Genomic DNA, 17470 nt, shown 5'->3' on the forward strand with positions numbered 1-17470 from the left:
ATTTTTTACAATTGAATGAAGAATGAAATATAATTTTGAGTCCACAAAAGCTAGGTGTGACGTGGATTCCACATAATAATTCTACTTTATTCTATTCGTTTCCTTGTATATTAATTAACCGACGATTGGAATACAGTGACTCGCTCTCACTCGGCAAACAGACCCAGTCGACCAGGTCTAGCCACGGGCCTTAGAGCTTTGTACGGACTCTGTTCAGCGAGAGAGAGAGAGAGAGAGAGAGAGAGAGCAATGTTACAGTTCCCGGGGTTCATGAAACAGTACCCATGGTCAACAAGGACCATTCCGTCGTCGTTTTTGCTGCCAACCCAATGGCCCCAACCCCACAGCGAAGAGCTCCTCCTCGCTATGGAGGAGTCCGATTTCGAAGAGAAGGTACTTTTAGATATTTCACTTTGCCCCAATTTCTCATCAACTCATCTACAATTATACGGAAGGCCCCAGTTTTTGTAGCTAATTGAGGTTTCAATCCAAAGAACGAAAGTGAAATGAGCCAATGGCTGAAAGTGTTGTTGAAAAAAGGAACCTAATTTGAAGCCTAATTAGATCTAATTCTTGCATGTGGTTTGGTATCTGTAGCGTTGTTAATAAAGTAGGAATTTTTGTTCTCTGTAGGGTAAGAATATGCTAGTGAAACTTTTAAAGCTTTGTTCTCTGTAGGCCTGCATCTTGTTGGAGTTCCTTCTTCTTATTCTCCTTGATCCTATAAGCTTGAGAGCTCTTCTGATGCTCAAATTTGTATCATGAAATACTTATTCAGCCATATTTGTTTCTATGTGTTGGTTTAACACCAGTGTACTGGATTTAAATTTTGATTGCTCTGTGAATCTCTTTAGGAGTGAATAGTTCTTCATTTTGATTCTGAAACCTCATATATTAATGGTAATTGCATAACTCCTTTTGGAAAGAACCAAAAAGGTCCATGATCGTTGCACTCACTCTGAAAGGGAGTCAAAGTTCTAGGTCATTCAAATTTAAATTCTTGGATATAGGGACCAATATCTTAGATGGTAAGAAAGAGATCATGGTTTCAGGATATCCAGTAATGGGAATTGGATTTTGTTTAACACATGCGCATATCATGAGTTACATGCATGTCTGATCTTAGGAATTCACAGATAATTTAGGTTCATTCATATACGGGTGGTTTTTCGTCATGAGGTGCTGTTTTCGGATTTCTTGTGAGTTAGAGCCTCAATGATTGGGGTTTGAAGAGTGTAACAAGCTAAAGGATGGAGTTATGCTATCGACATTTTTGAGTTCATCCAAGTTTAGCATTTGGTCTTATCACGTATGTAGAGGCCTATGAGAGAACCAAAACCTCAAGGAGAAAGACTCTATTAGTCAAATAGTTTCAAGTGTGTACCCTGTAGGACAGGACACCTTGATGGCTTAGGCTATCAGTTCCACAAGGCCAGGTGGGGTATACTCACCCTGGTTGCCAATAGAAAAGTTACAAATATATATTAAACGGATAGCTTTGTTCCTTTTGGATAGAGGTGGTGCCTCAAAAGTCATATGAAAACATAATTGTAAATGACAAAAGCATTGCTCCTTATCAAGATATATTTGAAGAAAGATTTTGCTTAAATCTCAAGATAGCTAAATGAGTGAAGGCACATGTCTCACTAGGACAGCCTAGTTCTTCTTTTCAGAGCAGGATTAAGGCCGGGATGATGTCCCTTAAGTTGCTTCGAAAAGATGATATATTTAGACACATTTTTGCAATATTGTTGGATCTGTGTGTGTCTGTTTTTAAGTGTCTTGAAATTACAATTGTAGGGGATTATACTGTTATGTTTTAGCATTTCATTTTCCTTCTCCTATTTAAGTCGGCTTGTTGTTGTGACCATTTTTAACAGTGTAATGAAATCAGAAAGAGCAGTAGCAGCCTAATTGTGATTGGTAAAACCACCGTCGACAATGATAAAGACGACTACGAGCATGATCCAGATGACGATGACATTGACAATGCAGAGGACTCAGAGGGCGAAGAGTTTGAGCAGGAAACTGGCTGAAATTGCTGACACTTCAGTTCTGTTTGTGTTTGGACGGTCAAATAAACCTGCATTAAGTGTTGAACCTTGTATGCTTCTCATATTATCCTAGACAGTTCTGTTGAATTGCCTCACTTCGTTATGGATAGAGCTTGTGCCTTTTTGTTTCTATATATCCTTCTGTTGGAGATATGTACAAAAGATGTTGATTTTATGCGTCTTCACGTACTTGCAATAGGTAGATTTGTCACGCCGGAAAATTCGATTTCGGTCATCCTTGTGGGATAAAGTTTGATATGTTGCATTCATATTCAGTTTGCAATATAATAAGTAGAATTTTATTAGAAAATAATAAATTACTTCTTAAACGTTGTATCAAGTTAAAAAAGATCAACTTGTCTTAATTTAGTGATTAAGAAGCTAAGTAAGCTTCGGCTCTAGAAGCCCTCCAAAGGTTGCTTCAATTCAAATAATAAATTTATTGGTTTAGACTCGAGACTTGTCTAAGAAGCATTCAAAGTTTGCCCTTTATAAAAGTCATTCCTCCTTACTTCCTAGGATGATCCATCAGGCACCAACTGGCCAACCCTGAGGGTAAGGCAAGTTAGAAAATATTCGTCCTTCTTCTGGTCTATTCTTTGTTTACCAGTGGCCTAGTAGGTAGCCACTAGGAAGGTCACATCTCATAATTAATTATTAATTCTATTTTTAAGGCCATAATAATTCGTCTTTAATTTTTTTTTACTTAATTTCAGACCAAGCTGGCGGCCTTTTAAGACTTTTTTTTAGTCTTACGGGAGAAGGTCCAAAAGTTCAACGCATAAGCGTTTTATTTTATAATATTCCTCGCGGGCCCCATCCGAAACGGCATCTAATTCTGATGCCAAATGCAACCACCACCTGCCAAACATAAGAAAATTAAAAAAATCATTAGCACAAAATTACTAATAATAATACGACCAACAATAGTTAATGACACAGGTGTAACAGAAACGGTACGTGTCAACGACGAACCGACTGCAGTTGGAATATTTTGTCCAATAGTGAGCAGTGACAGACCTATTTACGCTACGTGGCACGCATGCTGGACAGTGTACAGCGCTGGCTTAACGGCGACTAACGGAATCCCGAACGATAAAAGTTGTACCAGAATTCACGGCGACACAAATTCAAGCAATGAATTTTTGTCATTATACCACCTCGAAAAAAATGAAAAAATAAAAGGAAAAAAGGAAAATCCTTCATTTCACAACCAATCACAAAATTTCACCCTTATATTTGTTTTCTATTTTGTTTTTTAAGTTTTTGATTAAATTTTTTCCGTCATCAGCGATATTCTTTGTGTGAAGCTCCTAGAAGTTAGGGCTTCGAATCTCAACGCCAGTCATTGCAGTGAGGAACGTGTTGATGACGATGGTGATGTTGATGATGATGAGGAGGAAGATACGACATGTCGCTGGGGTTGCTCTGGACATGGCAAGGATAGTAGCAAACACGTCCGGACCCTTTCTGAAACCTGACTGGCCCGGGATGTACAATCGGCGGCGAAGCGTACCGTTTCGGAGGCGAAACATACCCTTTCAGAGGCGAAACATACCGTTTCGGAGGCGAATCGGTGAACGATAAGAGCGATTTCGAAGGGGACGAATCGCCGCCGCTCGTAGCCATAGACATAGGAGGCGAGATTTGCTTCAGCGATTTCGACGGCGAGAGAATGGCTCTGATCTTTAGAGGACGAGACGAAGAAGAAGCTCGATCGTACTCTTCGATGATATTAGCTAACTCCTCTTCGGACTTGACCGAAATCAAGGTCTCCAAGTCTCCACCCGGCAATTGACACCTCAAATCCACAGAGTAGCCACAGAACTCCGCGAGCTTCACCATTAGCTCTGTACATATCGAAAAAATGGAAATTAGCACCAAATTCAACGAAGCAACTGAAATCGAGTCGAAATTCAAGTAAATTAAGCCAAAATCAAAAGGAAAATAACGAATTGAAGCAGATTGAACAAACCTGCAAAGGAAATGGAGGCATCTACGGCGAGAACACGAGTGAGGCCACCGACGTAACGGAGATTACCGTCGGTGTGACGTGGGAGGATTTTCCCGCCATAGCTACAGAGGAGTTTTAAAGTTTCTTTGGTCTTGTGTTGGTCCATGGCTCTGAGACTTTTTTTACTTTCAAGGCAGAGAGAGGGAAGAAGAAGAGAGAAAAGAGAGAAGAAGAGGGTTTGAAGGAGGAGAGGGGCTTGAGGCTTCAAACCTCAGGGAGTGGTTTTGTCGAATATTTATAGGAGGGGGAGGAGGAGAGGGAGGAGTGGGGGTGACGTCAGCGAGAGACCCACACGCAAAGGAAAGAATGACTAATTACGGGGTTGCTTCCTCTAATTACTATTCCTAATAGGAATTAGTATTATTGTTGAATAATAATTTGAAAACCATTCGTTAATTTTATTCGGATATTCCTTTTTCTTTTCTCGTTGTAAACAAAAGAGTGCCTGAAAATACTCAACGCAACGAAGTGGGCCCCATATTTAGGTGGCGAGTCATCATTTTTGTAAATAAAAAACACAAAACTATTTACTTTTTTTTTTAATTTTCCTTTTCTTTTTCTCATTGAAACTGAATTTATTCACGAGGTCACTCCAATCCAAAGTCGAAATGGAATCATAATCAATTGGGTAACTTTGGTTCACCTGCTTACAGCTGGTGTGTTTAGGCGGGTTGGGTTTCACTCTTTTCTAGTGAAAGACTCCCACTAATTTAGAGAATTATGGACTTTGTGTCTAAATTCTAGGGAATTTTTTTTTACCTTTTTCACTTTCGATGTTGACTTAGATTAGGAGTACAATTCTAGGCTGCCTAGACTTCTTGATGATGGGAATTTGTGTTTATTGTGTTTATAGCCGATAAATCGGTTAATCACAACACATTGAGTTATGTTATGATCAAATGAGAATTTACACCAAAAAAGCATCTCATAAATCCCATCTTTGTAACCCGAAAAAGTTATTATGAATCGAATCATAATGGGATTAAAAATATCTTAATTGTAATTTTGTGGGTTGGTATTTATGTAAATAGTTAAATTCAAATGTTTTGTTTCAGCAAATGATCTATTAGTGTGGTTTGGAGTAATTGCTCCTCTATGAAAGGTCCTAGGTTTGAGTCCCAACATTCATGTAGTGTGTATGAGTTTTTTTTATTTTTAAAGAAATTTTAGGATTGCATTTATAATTCAGCCAAAAAAGCCATTAGCCACAAGGGGCCAAAACAAACTAGCCACAAAGGGCGATTACAATAACGGAGCGGTCTAATAACACCCCTTTCAATAACAAAGGTCCTAAAAAAAAAGTTTTATTTTTCATTATCATTACAGCTCATATCCAACCTAATTTTGCTAAATTATAACGTATTTTAAGAATATTTGAGAGTATCTTCACACGTGACAATAATGAATCTTAGTGAATAATTTTTAGCAATACACATAGACATTTAATGGCTAGAAATAACATGTCATCTATGATCTACCCTTGTTTTTAAGCTGTCTTAGAGCATCTCCAACCGATGTGTCAAAAATGTCACATAGACATTTAACGGCTAGAAATAACATATCACATCACTCCAACCGATGTGTCAAAACTTATATGAAATGAAGGCTGGAGGTTGAGATGTTATTTTTGACATCTCAAAAGCAAGATGTTAAATTAATATTTTATTATTTTTTCTTTTCTTTTCTTTTTAATTAAAAATAAATCAACACTAAAATGTAATAAAATAATAATTTAATTTGACATATTGGGTGAAGTGTAAAGCTGTGTAAGATGTCAAATTGCCACATCAACCATCAAATTTAAGTTTGATGTTTGGTATTTGACATCTCCCTTAAGGGAACAAATGTCGATAACAAAATATTTAAAACTTTTTTAGGGAATCCTCATCTATTTGGGAAACCAAATTGCCAAGTTAAGGTTCTAGACCTCAAATTTATTTATTTTGGTCGGTTCTAGACCACAATTTCACGGCTCAACCTCACAAGAATTCCAACGACTCCTGTAAATTGATTTTGTTCCATGCATACAAACTCTAAGATTCCATTAGTTTTCCTTCCAAATATGCATACAAAAATTGTCATACCATATATAATAATTAATTAATTAATTATAAACTTAAAGAATTTGTTCCAATAATTGCAAAATGCAGCCGGTGATCTTTGAATACTCCACGAAAGGTCCCATTTATGGACACAGATGTTTTTATTTGGATTCGCTTTCCATACATGCATAGAAATTTAGGTGAAATGTCCAAATAACTTTTCTTTTGACTGTACAATTATTTGGAGTTTGCAATTATAACATCTGCAAACTAAAAGAGATCATTTCAGTTCAAAATATCAAACGTCTTACTAACCATCGTGTATTTCTATCGAAAATTTATGGTGATAGTTGTGTATCTTTCTCGTCACGTGATATATCGATTAGTATATTAATAGTATGTTTGGTTCTTGAATTAAACTTCCACGTTTAATTCTATGAGATGAGAGTGGATGATGTTCATTCTCATGTTTCGGAAATAAGGACTAGAAAATGTCATTTTATCTCATTCTCATATTTGGTCTATGTAGTATAAGGAATGAAAAGTTGTTTAATTCTCCAACAATATCCTTGATTTTTTATTATTAAAAGTTTTTAATACAAATAGTTTGAAATGTCAAAAGTGGTTAGTTTCCAGAGACAAGCTATAGGTATGAAATTCCTCTTACATGGAAGGACTTCCCATGAGTATTGCATTCCTAAGGATGCATTTACCAAATATAAGAATGCAATTTCATACTAATTTCCAAGCTCCGAAATCTTGAACCAAACGGCCCCCAAAGATTTTTTTTTTGTGCCAATGGGGTTTAGCTAGTGGAAAAGGATATTCACTTGTAGACTAATAGTTTCATATTTGAACCTCTAGACACTTCGGCAGTGCATGAAAAAATCTCCTCCTCTAATATCGCTTATAAAAAAAAAACAAGGACTTTTTTGTGCTATTCGAACTATGATATAAGAGTGTATAAGACGATTGGAGAAGTCCGAATGAGGCCAAAAGAAAAAAGTTCCATTGAACATCATTGTCCATTGCCTTAGAGACATGACATGTTGGTACATGAATTTGGTAACAAGAATGAGAAAAAGGATAAGCATGGGCGCCAACATCATTTCAGTTATGGCACGACCAAAGATGTTATCTTCTCTAATTTCAGCCAAATATTTAATCGCTGGCGATGCACAAAAATTCAATATTTGTTACTTCTTCTTGTGGTTCGTCATGTAATTTTTCAGTTTGATTAATTTGGGATTTTCTCAAATACACTACCAAATGTCATCGAAATTCAAAAAGAAAACTAATTCACAAATCGAGGTCCTTGTCTAATTCAGAAAGAAAATCAAGGACGGACCATTCCCGACAAGAACGTATACTGGGGCGGTAGTTAACTCGTTAAGTTATGTTTACAGAGATGTAGACACGCGGAAGGAAATACCTAATACGAGGGCACGTGGCATCCATAGCAGCTGGCGTTTGTGGAGAGGAGCTAGCAAGCATCATCCACTTGATTATTGTGGTGGCCAAATAAAAAGGCCACAGGCAGGCAAGATTCTTTGTGTATGGCCAATAAGGTGATGGTCATGGCCCACATAAATGGTTCATGAATCATACAAGGAGCAATGCCATCTCAACCCCTTACAATGATTTATTTACATAATTATTTGAAGAGAATAAGTTTCAAATTTGAAATATATTTCAACAAAATAAAGAGAAATATTCCTAAATGAATAATCAGATGATACTTTAAAAAAAAATTATTAAGGAACCAATCATGACTGATTAGACTCTAATTAGTGTCGAGATTATGGGATCGGGGCATCGATGCCGTCTCTAGAACCCTACAATGAGTGGGTTTTCTATTATATTTTTAAGTTTTTCTCTTGTGAATTGTTTTTGAATCATTCCATCAATGCATCTCTGAGTGAAATTCAGAAATTTTAAGTTTTGGAACGTATTTGGGTACTAGGTGCGCTGATCAAATGCTTGGGTGCATTTAGAAGGCCCAAATCCTAGTCCAAACTTAAGGATCAAAATTGGGGAAGGGCCTTCTTGAATTTAATTTAGGCCTTATTTTTGGCATTGGACCTGAGCAGGACTTATTGCTGCTTAGATTTTTTATTTTTTTATTTTCGTTTTTTTTAGTGTGGGTGGTAATTTGTTGCTTGGTGTTTTTTGGAAGAAACACTTGCATGAAATGGAGATAGCACTATTTTGTTATCCCGATCGATTGCAGTATAGTACGCGTGATAACTTTTCTAGGTCTTTGATGTAATCTAGAAGCTTGTGGAAATATACCAAACAACCCATTGACCTGTTTACATTCAAAACCTCGAAAGCTTGAATTGACTAATATATTGGTACCGAAAGTCGGGTGTGTGAATGCCTTATCTTAAACCTTGTGCTTTGGAAATTGAATTATGTGAATGCAAGGACGAAATTATTTTCGCTTTCATTCTCCCCACACTTGATAGAAGCTATAAAATACATTTACCCATCACCAACTTATACCTATACATGTATTTTCTCCGTCAGTATTTACATATGATATAATATAAATAAATTGATAACATTACGTGACAGTGAACAGACGAAAAATAATCGAATGCTTTCTCCTATTCAGTATATATAAAAGCAACAACTAGATTTGTAATAATAATATTTCATTTCTTGCATGAGGTTCTTCTTCAATATGAAATAATGAATGATTAGGGTTTAGGACTGACTGAGCTGTCCACACGTACAATACTGAGTAATCTTCACTAAAGAAAGTAACATAACCACCTATTTTAATCCCACCAGCCTTCAAATTTTTTTTTCACTAATTTCAGTATCGCCGGCGGTCACTGGAATCTGTACGGATGAGACCCTTCTCACTTCTCCTCCCCCTCCTCCTCCTTCTCCACCCCATCTTCTTCTCTCCCACTTCGGCTCTCGAATTTCTCTTCAACTCCTTCTCCAACATCACCAATGCCACCGACCTCACTCTCATCGACGACGCTATGCTCGACGCCACCGTCATCCGCCTCACAAACGACACCGTTCAGTACTCCGTCGGCCGCGTGTTCTACCCAACAAAGCTCGCCATGAGACCTACTTCCAATTCCTCCTCCCTCACCTCCTTCTCCACCTCCTTCGTCTTCTCTGTCCTCCCCGAGATCGCTTCCAGCCCAGGCTTCGGCCTCTGCTTCGTCCTCTCCAACTCCACCTCGCCCCCTGACGCCCTCGCCAGCCAATACTTCGGCCTCTTCACCAACGCCACTGCCCCCTTCGTCGCTCCGCTGCTCGCCGTCGAGTTCGATACCGGGCAAAACCCAGAGTTCAACGACCCAGATGGAAACCACATCGGCATTGACCTCAACAACATCGAGTCTGCTATCACAACGCCGGCCAGATACTACGATTCAAGTGGAGGCCTCGTCCCGGTTCAGATGCGTACCGGCCAGAACGTTCGGGCTTGGATTGAATTCAACGGGACTAATTTCGAATTCAATGTCACTGTTGCTCCTGCTAATGTTTCACGCCCTTCTCTGCCCACGCTTACTTACAGAGACCCCAAGATAGCGAATTACGTTTCGGCCGAGATGTTTGTTGGGTTTTCGGCTTCCAAAACGCAATGGATTGAGGCGCAGAGAGTTTTAGCTTGGAGTTTTAGCGACACCGGGGTTGCTAGAGAGATTAACACCACCAATTTGCCTGTGTTTCAGCTGAGTTCTTCTTCTTCGTCTTCGTTGTCTAGTGGGGCAATTGCAGGGATCGCAATCGGTTGTGTGGTTGTGGTGTTGGTAATACCATCTGGGTTTTACTTGTATTGGCGAAAGAACAAGCTGGAACGTGAAGAGAAGGATGAAATTGAAGATTGGGAGCTCGAGTATTGGCCGCATAGATTTTCAAACGAAGAGCTCAGCCAGGCCACCGATGGTTTTTCAAAAGATCAGCTTCTGGGTTTTGGTGGGTTCGGAAAAGTTTACAAAGGGACTTTATCAAACGCCACAGAAATTGCAGTCAAATGCGTCAACCACGATTCGAAGCAAGGACTGAGAGAGTTCATGGCGGAGATCGCAAGCATGGGCAGGCTGCAACACAAGAACTTGGTCCAAATGCGAGGATGGTGCAGAAAGAGGAACGAGCTCATGCTCGTGTACGATTACATGCCCAACGGAAGCCTTAACAGGTGGATCTTCGACAAGCCCAAGACGGTTCTGGGGTGGGAGCAACGATGTCGTGTGCTGGCCGACGTGGCGGAGGGCCTGACCTATCTCCACCATGGCTGGGACCAGATGGTGGTTCACAGAGACATCAAGTCGAGCAACATTTTGCTGGACGCGGAGATGAGAGGGAGGCTCGGTGATTTCGGGCTGGCCAAGCTGTACCAGCACGGAGAAGTGCCCAACACGACACGTGTGGTCGGCACGTTGGGTTACTTGGCGCCGGAGCTGGCGACTATGGCGTCGCCGACGGCGGCGAGCGACGTGTACAGTTTTGGTGTGGTGCTGTTGGAGGTGGCTTGCGGAAGGAAGCCTATTGAGATGGAGGCTGCGGAGGATGAGGTGGTGCTGATTGAATGGGTGAGAGAATTGTATGCAAGAGGGAGGGTGGGGGAGGCTGCGGACCGTAGATTAGAAGGACAGTATGAGCAAGAGGAGATGGAGGTTGCTTTGAAGCTTGGATTGGCTTGTTGCCATCCTGATCCCCAGAGAAGGCCTAGCATGAAGGAAATTGTGGCGGTTTTGGTTGGCGAGGCAGCGGCTGCCGCCGCCCCTGCCGCATTGTTGTCTGAATTGGCAAGGGGTGATAGTAATGTTTTTAGCGGCGGAGGCGGCGGCAGCGAGGAAGAGTCTGAGGAGGTGGCGCCGCTCCAACCCCAGCCGCCGTCAGTGTGAATAGAGTTGTTTTTGTTTTTAATATTTTTTCTGTAAAATAAAAAATTTGTGAATTATACAGTGTAATTAATTGACATTTGATTTTTCAAATGTATTAAATTTTGATAGTGATGATATAAGTATGGCTGACAAAATCATAAGATTTTCAAGGTGACAAAAGGCTGGTGGGTGAGTGGGTGGGTGGGTGGTGGTCTATGGCTGGCTACCGTCTTTTCTGATGTTCTTTTTCTTTTATGTCAACTACTTTTATTTGGTGTAGTGGTTTGTGAGTGAGCCCTCTTCCTTTGAGGGTCAAGGTTCGAGTCCCTTTAATGACACAAAATCTTCTTTTTAACCAAGGTGGTTGGTGTGAGTGGTTCAGCACTCTCATTCCTTAAGAGAGGTTAGGGGTTCGATCCCTGCTCTCGTACGGAGTCACCACTTTGGCCAACACTTTACCCCTTACGGGCCGACCCGGTGTGAGTGGGGATTAGTCTGGGTTGTGGTTAAGGCTTAAAGGTGCCACCCATAGTTGGGGCCCATCCAGGACCACCTCATGGTTCAGACCAAAAAAAAAACTACTTTTATTTGATCTTAGCAAATAAATTAGCAAGAAAAAAATAATAAACAATAAAAGAAACTATTTCTTATTTGGACTGGATAGAAGCTATATCCAAAGGGTCAGAGTGAGCAATATTTATGTATTTTTCTTGCCACTTTTAAGATAGTCATGTACTCAAGGGAATATTATGAGTTTGAGTCCTAATATTCGTATAGTGTGTGTGAGTTTAGTATGTTATCGCCTCTCTCAATAGAAAAAATTAAGATATACGTGGTCCAACCACTCAAAATATTTGTAAAATGTTCGTGTGTTTTTTGGCTCGCTGATGTATGACCTTTGTGCTTACTATGTAATCTTTAGTTAGGCTAGGATCCTGCTGGATTTGGAGCTGTATTGTTCTTTAGTTCTCTGTAAACTGTTCTGGGTATGAATGAATTATCCTTTTTTTTGCCAAAAAAGAAGAAGAAGTAAAATCAATTAAATTAGACTTGGCTCCTCCTTTATCTTTTCTTTTTTTGAATGAAAGATTTGACTCCTCATGGATCTTCCTGTAACCATTAACCAACTAGATTATGATATAATTATTTGATTGCCTTTTGACAACTTGAATTTTAATCTAGATAGACATTACCACATTTTCCCAATCTGGGTGAGTGCTCCCCATTATTCCACACCATAAAAAAGTAAACTATCTGCAGTGGAAGAGCAACTGAGAAAAAGCAAAGTTCCAATCAGTAAAGTTCATATTTAAACTGCGAAGAGACATTTATATATATATATATATATGTGTATACATTGCTCAAATTCATTATCTTGGAAGCCTAAGAAACAATTACAACAACTGATCAATCTAGATAGACACAAACCTGTTGATTAAAATACCAAATATCTAGAGTTGATTGATTTGCATACTATTTTGGATGGAAATCTAACTGTTATTAACTTCACTTTTTATTATGGTTTCTGGTGTGAGACTAGAGTGTGAAATTGAGGGAGTGGAAGCTGAAATTGGGTTTCTGCTTCTTAGCTCCACATTTTTTCTGGCAAATTGATGCCACTGATTCTTTCATAGTCTCAGGTCCACAGACCAACACTCCAATATCAGATCCACCTTTCTCATCTGGAAACTTTGCAATGATATCTGCTCAATTCAACAAATGTTAGAAACATATCCTAGTCTTGTATGCCAGAACAAGGAATTTTAAAAGGTTTGGAACTTGGAAAAGATTTCATGGATAAAAAAAGAATCGAGGTACCTTCAAAGTTAGGCCTGCCTCCAAAATGGATTTCATGTTCCTCAAGAGCATCACTAGCTTGTGTTGACCCTTTTTCTAAAGCTTGGCTTTGATTTTGGAGGGTAGGAGGAATCTGTTTCTTTAGCCTTCTCCATCTTATAACAAGTGCTACAAAGATGCTGCATATTAATGCCAGAACAAAGGAAGATATGATAAGAAGATCTGCAACCCAAGATGGGGTCTTTTCTTTGGCGGGATTTTTCTGGGAGGGAACAAAAATGTGGTTGAACATAATGAGAAAGATGAGAAACAGGATAGAGGAAATTCCAGCTATGGCAGCCATCCAAAGCGAGTTTTCGAGTCCACTGATTGAAAAATTCAAGAACTTTGTACCAAAGTTCACTGTTTGCACTTGAGAAAACTCGTTTAGTAGTTCTCTTACTGTTGCATCAGACTGCTCTTCTTGGGTCACAAAGACTTTAACTTTCAGAAGGCATTTTTCTGCTGGCTGGCCAAATATTAGAGGTGAGATTGAGTTCAACAGACAAATGTCTTGGGACTTCTTCACAACATATATAAGCTGCATTCTTGGTAGGAATTTGTTTATGCCGCTGTTTTGGGACGAAGCAAGTTCCTGTATGATGCTCAGAAATGGGGTTATTCCAATTCCTCCAGAAACAAGAAGTAGACTGTCATATCTGCACAAGATTTCAAATTCGTGTTCACCAGATTTTGAGATGCTAAATGATGATCACTGAGCAGTTTAACAATATATATTCTATAATGAAAAGTTAATTTTTTATCCACCTTAGGAAGTCCATAGAGACAGGTCCATAAGGGCCTTCTACTGCAATAGGTATGTACTTCATCTGATCGCCATCCGACTCTGGCCTAGTTTGGATCATATGGGAGAGAGAACTTGTCCACGATCCTTCGGTTTTGATCATTATAGACATTGTGTTCTCATCTACCCTAGAGCTGGAAGTAATGCTAAATGAGTGCCACTCATATTTGGATATACTTGGTACCTTCACAAATATAATGCTTGTTGGTGTATACTTGAGCCCTGCAATTTGTGGAAAGTGATGTTTCATATGATTTCTCCAATTTTAGAAAACTTCTGGTTAGAAAACAAGGTCTAGAAAAATTACCTGGATCTTTTGGTAGAATAAGCTCTATAGCTTTGGAGGGGAAGATTCGTGCTGAAAGAATGCATGTTTCGGGTCTAGATTGTATGATCCGAAGGAGCTTGTCAAGGCCAAACAGAAAAATTCCAGGGAAAACCATGTAGAAGTGACGGTCTCCAGCATGAAACAAGAAGAATACCAGAAAAACCATGTAGAGATGGTGTGTGTAGTAAAATATTTCAAACTGTTTTCTCCTTAGTTGAGGAAGTGATGTGATCCAAATCACTAACCCTGTGACCAGACAGATCTCCCCAGCAAGGTATATCCGCCCGGTTTTCTGCCATTCCCATATCTGTGATTGAATGAATTGCACCAAAAAGATCAGCAAAACTAAATAATGCCAATACCAAAATAATACAGCAGAGTTTACACTGAACAGAAAACCAAATGATGGAAATGTTCCAAATGAAAAAAGGACTAGGATTTACCTCCTCCTGGATATAGTGGCTGACCCCCCAAACGAACAAAGTGCTTGCACCATGGAAAGTGGCAAAAAATATCATTGCAGTCCCAAGCCATATATGGTATCTTACAGAAGCTTCAAACTGGATGCCAAGCAACCGAAATAAGGCAAGTCCTCTTAATATAGGGAAAAGAAGAAAAGCCAGGCAGACTTCTGCTAACAAACCAAACCGAGTTGCCACCTTTAGGTACTTGAGTTGCCATCTGAGATACAGTTTAAGCATCAATCATAATGAAGTTCTTGTTTCTAAGTGTTCGAAATAGAAAATTTTCGGATTTAGAACTCACGAATTCAGCATTAGTGATTTAGCAGGCTTCAAGTTCTTGAAATCATTTGAGATGCGTGCATAAAAATTCCAAGCTAAGAAGAGGATAAAGAGGAAGACTGCTAGTATTTCTAGAGTGGACAAAACACCCAGAAGGGTGTTCACTACCAATGGATTTGAGAAGCCAGCAGTCAATTTCCTCCCTTTTCTGCTATCAAAATTAAAGCACACAACTAAAAGTTAAATTGGCATCTTGAGTGATCATAACCCAATGACATAATAACATGCACTACCTTCTTATTGACTCCCTTGGCTTCAAATTCAAGTAGAATGATCCAATAATAGCCAAAGCAATAGGAGGAAATGTATACACAGCAAAATTAAGACCTGCAAAATATTCAGTATAGTGTTTATCTTTCCCCCATTGGATAGCAGAAAGCAAAACCAGTTAATTCAAAAGAAATCTGAATTATGTACCATAATATCCAAACACTGTAGCCCTTGCTTTATCTTCAGCTGCCTTCCATTTTCTTGTCCATAGCTGTGTTGGCTTCAGAAGCCAAAGAGAAACCCAAGCAGCAAATATTAAAATCAAAAGTATCTTAAGAGTAACCAGAAGAGTAGAATTTGCCATGTCAGTTTCTTTCCAGAGGCAGAACAAGTTTTTGAATTCACCACAACAAGCACTAAAAGGACTTCTATGTAAAGCGCTAAGAAAAAGCTTGTCTCCACTAGCCAATAGGAGCTTCAAAAGTAGCCCTCCATGGCACCACCTCCCAGGAGTGCCTGTCACTTACATATCACAATAGAGGTACTTATAGTTGGAAATCCCAATGAATATATGACCTCTCCGTAATTTGAGCTGCAAGATATGAAAAAGACATGCATTATAATTAATAAATTTTCGAATTAATTATAACAAAAATTTTGGTATTTTTTCTCCTTTGACCACAATAAGAAGGTGTGACACGATGGCTTTGTGAATTGAAAATGAGACATCTTATATGTCATGCATATGACATTAAAGGGCCACAATCTGTTTTTTTTTATTAATTGGAGCTTTTGGTTTTCTGTTATGATCATCTTTTTTTCTGAAAATATCCTTTTTTTTGGTACAAATGATAGTCTAAACTACAGGGGGGTTTCTTACACACACATTACCACGGTGTCATGACTCATAGGTAATTAAACTTGAGACCACTAGTCTGTAAATTGAGACTCTTTTTTCACTGGACTCGTTTACGAAAATGGTCCCCTTTATTATATATTGGAATTTTGATCCACCCAGTTCTCTTTGTCTTATTACTCTTGGTCCCCTTTATTATATATTGGAATTTTGATCCACCAAGTTCTCTGTCTTATTACTCTTGGTTGATAAGATTCGGTTCATTTTGCTGAGGCCAATGTCAAATTTGATGAAAGGAACTTGGAAGGTGAAAGTTTCTGCATTGAATGAAAAACATGCCAACTAGCCAACTAGTTGTGTGAGAAGTCACCGAGTTCCAAATCTCCCAAAGGCTAAAATAGGATGATTTTGCATTAAGCAGTTTAGCTTCTTATTCTGCATAATTTCTAACTAATTTGGCACATAATTATTTCTTCATATATATATATATACAAGCTCCCACTGTGGACACTTTGATTTGTTTGACACAAACACAATTTCCATATAGCATCACTGTTTGTGGTCATTATCTAATTCTCCCACCACACAATATGGTATATAAGAGCACTTCCAGCGGGAGGTTCCAGTGGGTTTCACCAACCTGGGCAAACCCAAAGGCAAGACTTGCTTGGGCAAGCTAGCCTAATGCTAACGTCATTGTGACGTTAGTAGCTAATTTAAATAACAAAAAAAATTGAAAAAAAAGGGGGAAAAAACTAGAATTTTCAGAATTTTTTTTAAAATAAATACCTAGCCATATTCTTCACTTCTCATACCAAAACTCTATACAAATTTCTCTCCTCATGTCTTATGTGAATAGTGGTTGCCTTTGGGTTGCCATGACAATAGGTGGAAAACCACCAAAAAATTGCTAGGGCAAGTACTATTCATGTAAATAAGAAGCTTCTTGCCCGAACTGGGCCTCCCGATGGAACTACTCTTATTCAGACTTTATATGATATTTTTATATGATATACATAGCAAATCCTCCAGTAGATACGTATGGCCATGATCAGTGCAGGCTTACCAAACAGTGCACAAAATGAAATCATGACAGAGCACAGCATTTGCACCATATGTTCGTATCAATTTGACATGTGGAGAATGGTTTGGCCGTAAGAGTTATATCAACTAAGTTGATGTAATGATCAGTTCATAAAAAGTAGCAGAGCTTAAGACATGTCGACGAGAATTCTAAGACGAACTTTAATTAACCCATGTCTAAGAGTTTGGAACTGTTTTCCTATCTATTCCATTCTACTTGTATACCTTCATTATTAGCAACAATTTTATTAGAAAGTTTTAGAGATCACGTCCATGGCGGGGATAATAAGTGAACATAAACTTTATGGCATATCAAAGTAGACCTTTTTGATACTAGGTATATTGGGGGAGATGGGATCGAACTTATGACCTCAAGTCACAGGGTAAATACTCTTATAACTACTTAAACTACAAATACCTTGATCAAAGTAGACTTTAAAATATAACAAAGTGGACGTTGATGCAGGTCAATGAGAGTCTACTAATAAGGATGAACCATAACAATTTAATAGGGTTAAGACTCTTAGTAAATGCGAACTTTATGACAAGGGGGATTTCTCACACACGCACTACAATAGTGATG

The 17470-nt window shown here is 38.8% G+C and overlaps 4 protein-coding genes across 5 annotated transcripts; 2 read left to right on the forward strand and 2 right to left on the reverse strand.

The window, feature by feature from the left end:
* Positions 1 to 112: 112 nt before the first annotated feature.
* Positions 113 to 2230, forward strand: LOC110745897 (transcription termination factor). The gene is made up of 2 exons (XM_021946056.2): positions 113 to 393; positions 1881 to 2230. Exons 1-2 carry the CDS (start codon positions 250 to 252, stop codon positions 2034 to 2036), a joined length of 300 nt encoding a protein of 99 aa, XP_021801748.1. The 5' UTR covers positions 113 to 249; the 3' UTR covers positions 2037 to 2230.
* A 953-nt stretch (positions 2231 to 3183) lies between these two features.
* Positions 3184 to 4281, reverse strand: LOC110745896 (Octicosapeptide/Phox/Bem1p family protein). Its single transcript, XM_021946055.2, has 2 exons — positions 4030 to 4281; positions 3184 to 3904 (listed from the first exon to the last, which is right to left on the reverse strand). The coding sequence occupies exons 1-2, from the start codon at positions 4172 to 4174 to the stop codon at positions 3390 to 3392; spliced, it is 660 nt and encodes a 219-aa protein (XP_021801747.2). The 5' UTR covers positions 4175 to 4281; the 3' UTR covers positions 3184 to 3389.
* A 4684-nt stretch (positions 4282 to 8965) lies between these two features.
* Positions 8966 to 11106, forward strand: LOC110745878 (Concanavalin A-like lectin protein kinase family protein). The gene has a single exon (XM_021946031.2). It carries the CDS (start codon positions 8966 to 8968, stop codon positions 10985 to 10987), a length of 2022 nt encoding a protein of 673 aa, XP_021801723.2. The 3' UTR covers positions 10988 to 11106.
* FRO8 (ferric reduction oxidase 8) lies at positions 10042 to 15477 on the reverse strand. Of its 2 annotated transcripts, none has more exons than XM_021946030.2 (8): positions 15156 to 15477; positions 14972 to 15065; positions 14701 to 14886; positions 14379 to 14616; positions 13915 to 14242; positions 13571 to 13829; positions 12785 to 13461; positions 10042 to 12669 (listed from the first exon to the last, which is right to left on the reverse strand). In XM_021946030.2, the coding sequence occupies exons 1-8, from the start codon at positions 15310 to 15312 to the stop codon at positions 12503 to 12505; spliced, it is 2106 nt and encodes a 701-aa protein (XP_021801722.2). In that variant the 5' UTR covers positions 15313 to 15477; the 3' UTR covers positions 10042 to 12502. The 2 variants fall into 2 exon arrangements, with proteins under 2 accessions (XP_021801722.2, XP_021801721.2); XM_021946029.2 differs by having other exon boundaries at positions 14701 to 14889.
* Between the last annotated feature and the right edge of the window lie 1993 nt (positions 15478 to 17470).

Source organism: Prunus avium, chromosome 5 (genome assembly GCF_965620075.1).
Source record: "Prunus avium chromosome 5, drPruAviu1.hap1.1, whole genome shotgun sequence".
Lineage (NCBI taxonomy): Eukaryota > Viridiplantae > Streptophyta > Magnoliopsida > Rosales > Rosaceae > Prunus > Prunus avium.

Excerpts from the sequence above, each read along its gene's own strand:
- LOC110745897 (XM_021946056.2), top strand. The coding sequence starts at position 250 with ATGTTACAGTTCCCGGGGTTCATGAAACAGTACCCATGGTCAACAAGG. Across the intron at positions 394-1,880 it reads AGTCCGATTTCGAAGAGAAG|TGTAATGAAATCAGAAAGAG; the intron begins GTACTTTTAGAT and ends CATTTTTAACAG.
- LOC110745896 (XM_021946055.2), bottom strand. The coding sequence starts at position 4,174 with ATGGACCAACACAAGACCAAAGAAACTTTAAAACTCCTCTGTAGCTAT. Across the intron at positions 3,905-4,029 it reads TGCCTCCATTTCCTTTGCAG|AGCTAATGGTGAAGCTCGCG; the intron begins GTTTGTTCAATC and ends CGATATGTACAG.
- LOC110745878 (XM_021946031.2), top strand. The coding sequence starts at position 8,966 with ATGAGACCCTTCTCACTTCTCCTCCCCCTCCTCCTCCTTCTCCACCCC.
- FRO8 (XM_021946029.2), bottom strand. The coding sequence starts at position 15,312 with ATGGCAAATTCTACTCTTCTGGTTACTCTTAAGATACTTTTGATTTTA. Across the intron at positions 14,617-14,700 it reads AAATCACTAATGCTGAATTC|ATGGCAACTCAAGTACCTAA; the intron begins GTGAGTTCTAAA and ends ACTGTATCTCAG. Across the intron at positions 12,670-12,784 it reads AGGCAGGCCTAACTTTGAAG|ATATCATTGCAAAGTTTCCA; the intron begins GTACCTCGATTC and ends TGAATTGAGCAG.